This window comes from Cydia splendana, chromosome Z (assembly GCF_910591565.1).
Source record: "Cydia splendana chromosome Z, ilCydSple1.2, whole genome shotgun sequence".
Lineage (NCBI taxonomy): Eukaryota > Metazoa > Arthropoda > Insecta > Lepidoptera > Tortricidae > Cydia > Cydia splendana.
The window spans coordinates 22,435,399-22,444,782 of record NC_085987.1 but is presented as its reverse complement, the minus strand read 5'-3'; the positions used below and the strand labels follow the sequence as shown (position 1 = coordinate 22,444,782).

The 9,384-nt window shown below is 36.9% G+C and overlaps 2 protein-coding genes across 3 annotated transcripts in view; one reads left to right on the top strand and one right to left on the bottom strand.

Annotated features, from left to right (window-relative positions):
- Positions 1-4,943: 4,943 nt before the first annotated feature.
- Positions 4,944-6,777, bottom strand: LOC134804820 (tubulin beta-4B chain-like). The gene is made up of 2 exons (XM_063778079.1): positions 6,554-6,777; positions 4,944-6,265 (listed from the first exon to the last, which is right to left on the bottom strand). The coding sequence occupies exons 1-2, from the start codon at positions 6,608-6,610 to the stop codon at positions 4,979-4,981; spliced, it is 1,344 nt and encodes a 447-aa protein (XP_063634149.1). The 5' UTR covers positions 6,611-6,777; the 3' UTR covers positions 4,944-4,978.
- Positions 6,778-7,072: 295 nt separating this feature from the next.
- LOC134804704 (diacylglycerol kinase eta) overlaps positions 7,073-9,384 on the top strand; it is a 181,101-nt gene continuing 178,789 nt past the window's right edge. For both annotated transcript variants that reach the window (XM_063777857.1, XM_063777856.1), the window contains exon 1: positions 7,073-7,381. In XM_063777857.1, the coding sequence (XP_063633927.1) occupies positions 7,244-7,381 (138 nt within the window). In that variant the 5' untranslated portion in view covers positions 7,073-7,243. The remainder of the gene's footprint in view (positions 7,382-9,384) is intronic.

The following is a 9,384-nucleotide window of genomic DNA, read 5'->3' as shown; positions in this document are numbered from 1 at the left end:
GCCATGCCATGGGTCACCGCATATTCCTCACAGATCTTTAACAGACTAAGTTATGTTTTGTGACTAATTGAGACGGTGCGAAAATTCGCATGTATATTTCGTATATTGACTAGGCCGTTGACTTTGGAGCTTTATGATAACAGCTTCCTGTATATGTAACTAAAATACTGTGTGTGTATTTGTAATATAATGTTATGTGTACCGAATATAAGTAAAATAAACGTCTTTGAGTTTAAGTTTGTCTTTGAATTATATATTGCACTTTTTTCCTTGACTGAGTGTATTCATTTTTTCACCTGATTATTTTGCAATTAGCTGAAAAAATTGAATAATCTCATTGTAGTTCACTGTACAGAAGCTTCAAAACTATACCATAGGATTTACCGCGAGAAACGAAATTTGAATTGTCGTTATTGCTCTTAATCGCTATTTCGCGCGCACATAGCACATACATGAAATAGCGATTGAGAGGCAAATAACGACATTTCAATTTTCGTTTTTCGCGGTAAATCTTATGGTATAGTTTTTATTTGTATGCATGTGTGCACTGTGCACGCACACATACGTAAAGGTTAGTTGAAGAAAAATCCGCTTGTGGCGTTTGTGTAGACGTTTTTTGACATTTACTCGCGAGTTGGCTCTCTTTTACTATACGTACTTATTATACTCTTTGGTTCAGTTTCTAGTGGCCACTAAAGAGGTAAAACGTAATAGAATTTAAGTTCGTATGGAGAATATAGTCCGACAAGAAATAGTAGAAAATTATTGACGGCGCCACTTCCTACGTAACTGTCACATTTTTGAGGTAAAAGGCTTACTTATTAGGTACATCGCAACAATTTAGTATGGAAAATTTTTCATATTTCTACTATTTTATGTCGCACTATAAGATAAGTATAGCACAGAATAAGTATACAGTCCGACAAAAAAAGGAGAAGAAATTAAAAAGTGGCAAAACTGTAGTGTCGTCCCGTTTCATATATATAAATTTGAAAGGAACGACACTACAGAATTGCCACTTTTAGTTTCTACTCTTTTTAGTCAGACTATAAGAAATAGTCTGTCAAGCCATTTCCGTCAGTAGAAAAAAAGTGGCAAATATAAAAAAAATGTAGGCTTTTTTCTACTGACAAAGTGGTTTGACCGGCTATTGTACTACCGTATACAGAAAAGAAACTTCCTACAAAACCGAAGTTTGACAGCGATTCAGGTACAAATCATGCTGCCCCTTTCTAATGTATCGCACTATCCCTTTCGGCTATTTAGGGTTGTCAACATTCAAGTCATTATCTTATTTGTGGTTGTGCACGCAGGGACGTCAAGTTGTGCCAACCCTAATTGCTCGTAGCAATGATGAGCCGAACGGAGCCGAGAATGCCCCAAAGCAGGAGTGTCCGAACAGTCCGACGTTGTTGTTGGGGTGCAGTCGGCGTGCAGTTCCCATACAAATTGCAGTCGGGTTGCAGCCCTACTTTTTGTCCGTCTGTAAATGTACAGTCACCTCCAATAATATGTTACTCTTCGAAGACCGCAAAAATATGTGACACGCTCTTATGGCTCTACGAATAAGATCGTGTCAGATATTTTTGCGGCTTTCATTGTGTAACATTTTATTGCAGGTGACTGTACATTACGATACAAATATAAAAAATAACAAAAAAATTGTCAGGCTTTCCTCATGGACCAACTACGTATGCACAACTAGTTGTGACAAGGATTTTTTTTTTCTAAATCCTTCAAAAATGTATAAAATCCTTCAAAAATGTATAAATCTTCTTCTTCCTCGCGTTATCCCGGCATTTTTGCCACAGCTCATGGGAGCCTGGGGTCCGCTTGGCAACTAATCCCGAGAATTGGCGTAGGCACTAGTTTTTACGAAAGCGACTGCCATCTGACCTTTCAACCCAGAGGGTAAACTAGGCCATATTGGGATTAGTCCGGTTTCCTCACGATGTTTTCCTTCACCGAAAAGCGACTAGTAAATATCAAATGATATTTCGTACATAAGTTCCGAAAAACTCATTGGTACGAGCCGGGGTTCGAACCCGCAACCTGCGGATTGAAAGTCGCACGCTCTTACCGCTAGGCCACCAGCGCTTCAACTTTTTTTTCAAAATGTATAAATATATAGTAGGTAAGTAGTTAAGTACATATGGTGCTACTTTACCGCCATATTGCGGTAACTATCACTATACTACGTGCGTATGACGAAAATTGTACCTGTAAGATTGTAATTGTACGAAATAGTACATTGCGATACAAGTGCGAATTACCTTTTCGCACGTGTATTGTACAACGTTTTACAGTACATTTATTATTATTATTGTATTAGCTTTATTTTCCACACAACTTCTTGTATTACTCGTATATATTTTTTGGGTATTTGTTTTAATTTTTGTTACGTGGCCCCTCTATGGGTAAAAGCTTCCTCCATTCCTTTCCATTTCTCCCTGTCTTTGGCTTCTAGCATCCATCTTTCTCCTGCAATGTCTTTTATGTCATCGGCCCATCTTTTCTTTGGTTTTCCCACCCTTCTCTTGCCTATTGGGCCCTGCCATTTTTTACAGTACATGTGGGCCATTTTATTTAAAGTTGTCCCCTACACTTTTTTCAAAATTGGGATTGTTTATGTTATTTCTACTCAGAATCACGAGCTCTTTCTATCCTAATAGGAGAAAAAAAGTATCCCAAAGTATTTTCCCATTCCGTTACCATTTTTTCATAGACTTTGTATGGCGGTTTTGGAATGGAAAGATCGAAAAATGTATGGAAATCTTGGGACACTTTTTTTCTCCTATTAGGATCAAAAGAGCTCATGATTGTGAGTAGAAATAACATTAAAAAAAAAATTTCAAAAAAAGTTTAGGGGAAAACTTTAAATAAAATGGCCCATATGGCCCTTTAAATTTTCGACATACACATTTTGTGCTAATTACCGCTCTAGAGTGGTAAAGTAGCAGCACATGTACTTACTGTAAAGGTAATTCGCACCTCGTGTCGATTTAAAACACTCCCTTCGGTCGTGTTTTAACCTTTTGGACGCCAATGACCGATATATCCGCAGCGCAGGTTCAACGCCAAAGACCGGTTAATCGGTCACAGACCACAGAGCAACATAGACCTACGTGCATATGCATAAAGTTCAATTTTGACACTTCGGTGACGTGGCGTCCACGTGACAGCTTTTGTGTTTGACACGGCGTCAAAAAGGTTAACCCTTTTCCAGGCATAGTATGATTTATTGACCACATACCTACGCGCCAATAGAATTTCACCTTTAGCATTCCGAATTAACCTTTTGGACGCCAATGACCGATATATCCGCACCGCAGGTCCAACGCCAAAGACGGATTAATCGGTCACAGACCACAGAGTAACATAGACCTATGTGCATATGCATAAAGTTCTATTTCGGTTTTGACACTTCGATGACGTGGCGTCCGAGTGACAGCTTTTGTGTTTGACACGGCGTCGAAAAGGTTAATGTACCTACTATGAATTTGAATAGAAGTGTAGACTTACAAACCCAAAAATATTATTAGCTAATTATTTATTTACGAATATTACTAAATGGACGAACCCTCAGATCCAAATTAATCGGATCCATTTAGTTATACTGCTCAGTATAAAACTATTTGGATTTTTTTTTTTTGTCGAATTTGTTTTATTGTATAACTAATAGTATAACTAGGCGAACACAGTAGCTTTTTATTACTAGCTGCAAGCCCAGTTACGCAGCGAGGCCGCCAAATACCGTTGCCACCAGTGTAGTAGGCGCTTTATTAGCGAGGCCGCCCATGTTGAGCGCGACTACCATTTGCGAGCATGCCGCAAGTAATGTGGACACAGGTTTAGATACCGTAAAATCAAGTAACTATAGTCCTTAAGTACAACTATGGTCTAGTTTTTAACGTTGATTCTCAACGAGCCTTTACTATTTGTACTAGTTAATTACATTATTTATTTTGGAGCTTGTATACACTAATGCTCTTTCTATATTATACAGCCTGTGGCCTGTAATACGAGCACAAAATTTAACTGTAGGCTGTACTCCTCATACTGACCAACATTAGTTCAGCAACTTTTAAAAATAACTTGTGGTTTGATTTTTAATACACTTTAAAGTTTATTCTAAGACGCAATGTATTGCGAATTTTGTTATGTTTAAGGCGTGACAAACAACGTCAATCATAATGATATGGCGTGGCGACGGCGTCCATTGAAGATAATATTTATTTTGTATGAAAAATAGAGACTCTAAATACTTCATAATTTTTAAAAGTTGTTGAACAAAAGTGTCACCGTTTGAGGAGTACAATCTATGTTTTAATTATTTGCTCGTGTTACAGGCCACACCCGGTATACTCCAACATAATTTGAAATAGTAGTTTGTGTTACAAGGGATCAAAATGATATATTTCCGTCAAGGGCGTACATTGAATCCTGAACGAAGCCATGGATTCTACAATAAAGTAGAATCCTGAGCGTAATGAGGGATTCAAGTGTCAACGCCCAAGACGAAATAATTTAGATACCGTGTGACACATAAGTACTGCTTTTCACATTAAGTATGAGGAAAATAAAAATATCTTAGTGTTGACACAATTATTGTTTCAAAATATTAATCAAGCTAAAAAAAAATGCTAAAAATAACAAAAACAGTGTCCTAGAACAGAAAAGTGCCATTTTGATCCCCCCTAGCGGGGAAGAAAAAGCCCTTTTCCGAATAGGTGATGTGAAAAATACTAATACATCTTTTACTGCAACTTGAATTTGGACCATAGGTGTAAGTTGTGGACTAAAGTTTCCTGATTTTACGGTACCTATTTTAAATATGAGGATTCATTCCAAAAGGGCTGTTTTCCCTATGAACACCATACAACATCAAGCCCCTTTGAAAAGAATGAAATGAAATTAAATTGTAGGCTTCCGTATTTATTAAAGTTTAACCAATAATATGCGCACCTAAAATCGAACACTATCCTTCTAACCCTTCGCCTTCCGCTTCTTCGTCAAATTCTCCTTCATCATCCGCCGTGGCATCTTGATATTGCTGATATTCAGAGACCAAGTCATTCATGTTGCTCTCTGCTTCCGAGAACTCCATCTCGTCCATACCCTCACCGGTATACCAATGAAGGAACGCTTTCCTCCTGAACATCGCTACGAACTGCTCAGATACCCTCTTGAATATGGCTTGTATAGCTGTCGTATTGCCAATGAACGTAGACGCCATTTTTAACCCTCGTGGGGGAATGTCACAGACTGCAATCTTAACATTATGGGGAATCCACTCCACGAAGTATGTGCTATTTTTATTTTGGATGTTCACAAGTTGCTCGTCTACTTCTTTCATAGACATTCTTCCTCTAAACACAGTCGCTACTGTTAAATATCTTCCATGTCGTGGATCACATGCAACCATCATGTTTTTGGCGTCAAACATTTGGAGAGTTAATTCTGGAACTGTCAACGCTCTGTATTGTTGAGCTCCTCTTGACGTTAAAGGCGCAAAGCCGGGAGTGTAGAAATGGAGTCGGGGAAATGGTACCATGTTCACTGCTAATTTCCTTAAATCCGCATTTAACTGGCCGGGAAATCTCAAACAGGTCGTGATACCCGACATTGTTGCACAAATTAAGTGATTTAGATCACCATATGTAGGTGTAGTCAACTTGAGGGTTCTGAAACATATATCGTACAGTGCTTCGTTGTCTAAACAAAACACGTGATCCGTATTCTCAACTAGTTGGTTCACAGCCAGGGTTGTGTTGTATGGTTCCACTACACAATCGGATACCCGCGGGCTAGGGAAAACAGAAAAGGTAAGAATTATTCTATCGGGATATTCTTCTCTTATTCTGTTTACTAGTAATGTACCGAGACCAGAACCAGTGCCCCCGCCCAGAGAATGTGACATCTGAAATCCTTGAAGGCAATCGCATCCTTCAGCTTCTCTTCTGACTACGTCCAAACAAGATTCTAAAATGTCTACACCTTCTGTGTAATGTCCTTTTGACCAATTGTTAGATGCGCCATGTTGTCCATACACAAAATTGTCAGGCCGGTACAAACACCCAAACGGACCAGAGCGCACGGCATCCATCGTTGCTGGCTTGAGGTCAATTAATACGGTTCGTGGAACATATTTTCCGCCAGATGCTTCATTGTAATACACATTGATCCTTTCTAATTGCAAGTCGGAGTCACCGTGGTAGCACCCACTGGGATCAATACCATGTTCGTCAGATATTACTTCCCAAAACTGCAGCAAAAGAGAAAAAAAACATTATTTCAGTAAAAATGTCCAAATGTTAGTTATCACTCAGGGAAAAATACTCAGGAATAAAATATATTGAACATGCAATATGAGACGTTGAATACGCTCATGAATTCAACTTATAGCCGATTTATCATTTCATGGTAGTTACTAAGGCGAAGTTAAACTAAAGGCGAACAAAAGGTACGCATTTTTGCCAACCCTCATTTCTAATGAACTGCAACCGGGGTGTGCCGATTAAAAGGAACTTCAGAAATTAGCAAAACGTCTCACCTTTCCTCCTATCTGATTGCCGCAGGAACCAACTTGAAGAGTTATTATTTCTCTCATCTTGTAAATTTATCAAATATTAACACTGGTAAATTTACCTCAGATTATCGAATAATTTTTTAAAGTGAAGCTTAACATAAAACTTAATCTAAATAGAAATAAAAGTACTAAAAACCAACGTTTGCCTAAATCGTGTGCATAACGTCAGATTTCTAATAAAAATGAGCAAATGAAATTCTGTTAAAACCAAGTAAACAATTTAAAATAAAATTCTAGAACACGAAATTTTATTATAAAAACCAGCCATAACAAAGAATATGACATTCTGAGGCATGAAGGCTGTGATTAAAAAATTTTTTTAATAAAGCAGGATCTAAAAGTTGAATACAGCTCCATCTGCAAATGATATAGAGAACTACGTATGCATTCGAATGTAAACTTTACTCAGGCAGTCTTTATTTACTGCCACGCTACCGAGTTCCTAGAAACGCCGCTGGGGGCGCTGGTTCGCTTTCAGACTCGAAACTTGTTTTGTTTTCAGCGGCTGTATCAGTGTCATGGCGCTCGCTTGAAATGTCAGCATCATAGCGATCGAGTCCGCGTATAATATAATGGAAATTAATATTATTTTCTGTATGATGTAGTTATATTAAATATATCTCCCGTGTTGTTTGAGCTAGTGACTGCCGAGTGATGTCATTAGTAGAGAAAAATGTGACTTCAAAAGAGAAAAAAACTGTTTACTCTGAAGACAGCACTGATAGTGAAAATGAAATTGAACGGAAACCTTTGCTTCGCAGAATATCTACCAGTAAATGTGTTGGTAGACTGGTAATTATAGTTTTTGTATAAATATACATCATTCATAACTTTAGAAATATTATTTCAAGAAATTATGGGCGTGACAAGTGTCAATGTTTCTGGGGAGTCGCGGGGGAGAGGAGGGGACGACAACATGTGCCTGGGGTTCCGGGCTTATTTTCGATTTACTATGCTATAACTTTAGAGTACGTTCGAGAACTTTAGAGTCTTTAGAGTAGGTACGTTCGAAACATGAACCTCCAACACAGGTCTTTCATCTCTGTGATTCTAATTATACAAATGTTATATTACCCCTACCTATTCATTTAAGTCATAGGGCGAAAAAAAAGTAGAGGAGGGTCGAGGGTCTGTATCTAAAGTCAGCTAACAGTAACAACAGTAAACATTCCTTTCTAGTTAAAAATAAACATTTCTTAGACACTAATTTAATTTAAGAGGATGATGGAGGACGGCTTCTCCATAAAAACGTAGTCATCACTTTCCTCTCTGGGTATCGAGGTTCTGGAAAATATTTTACCATAATTTATTTTGATATATATATATATTATCCATAGCTAGAGTTAGACCAAGAAAAGTCTGCAGAGATTTTGATCGCCCACGCAGTGCAAGTGTTATTATGATCGCTGCAGACTTTTCTTGGTCTAACTCTATGACCCTTCTGTTAATTATTTTAATTTTAATTATTATAAGGCCACTAAATAGATGACCCGGCGAACTTTGTTTCACCTACCTATATCTATTTTATTTGCGCTTTCTTAATTCTTCCTTCATATAAGAGCCTTCTGACAATAAGAAACAACAACACAAAACGAATCAGCGAATTTAGTCCAGCCGTTCACGCGTGATACCGTGACACCAAGGGAAATAGTAATTTTTATATAGGTACCTATATAGAAGACTAAAAAATTGTATGGATTTTGTATTTCGTTCCTAAATATTAAAATATTTAATCAGAAATCAAATAAAAATATCAAACGCATAGTTATGGTTATTATACATTGTGTAAAAATATTTTCCATAACGCCAATAGGTATGTAGAGACGAAAATGGGGACTGCGTTTTTATGGAGTAGCCGTCTTCCACTATCCTCTTAACAGTCACAAATAAAGGTTTTGGATATAGCCCGATTATAAAAGTAGTTATCATATCATCAACCGGCTCGATTTTTTTTAAGAGAGAAGTATAGCACGTACCTACCTAGCTAGTATCCAGTCACCTGTCTTCGAAGGCCGCAAAAATATGTGACACGCTCTTATGGCTCTACAAATAAGAGCGTGTCACATATTTTTGCGGCCTTCGAAGAGTAACATATTATTGCAGGTGACTGTACCTACTCGTCCATAAAACGTTTTTCCACTTCTAAATATTTTCCATTCTCCATGATTTTTTAGTATGTTAGGTATATAGGTTTCCGTTTTTCAAAATTTGTAATTAAAAAATATATATTGTTTTTAAGACGAAACCTATAACTATAACCTAGAACTAGAATATATTATGCTGTAACGATCGACATCAAAATCAAAGTGATATATTTGGTTAGTGGACACCGTTTTCTCTCGAAATGGAAATTGTATGAAAAAAGTACCTTTTGTCAGTAGCTATACTTCCGTCTTAAGTGAGGTAAATTAAGTTGACGATTCGACGAAAAGATATATAAAATACATATACCTAGATAAGATATATAAAATACATTTACCTAGATAAGATATATATAATACATTTACCTAGATAAGATATATATAATACATTTACCTAGATAAGATATATATAATACATTTACCTAGATAAATTATTAGACAGTCACAGTCGGTAGCTTCAAAATTTGCTTATGGCTCTCCAATGACTTGTGTTCTGGTTGAGTACTAAGTATTTTTATTGAATTGTGATATTGTATATATTTATATTTATGTATGTATATTTTATATATTATTATATTATAAGCCACAGGTTTTTATTATTTACTTGCGTAATAATTGAACCAGTTTAGTTTTTTGTACATAGGGTTTCGTTTG

Coding starts and splice junctions, on each gene's coding strand:
- LOC134804820 (XM_063778079.1), bottom strand. CDS start 6,610: ATGAGAGAAATAATAACTCTTCAAGTTGGTTCCTGCGGCAATCAGATA. Junction 6,266..6,553: donor GCAATCAGATAGGAGGAAAG/GTGAGACGTTTT, acceptor CTTTTGCTGCAG/TTTTGGGAAGTAATATCTGA.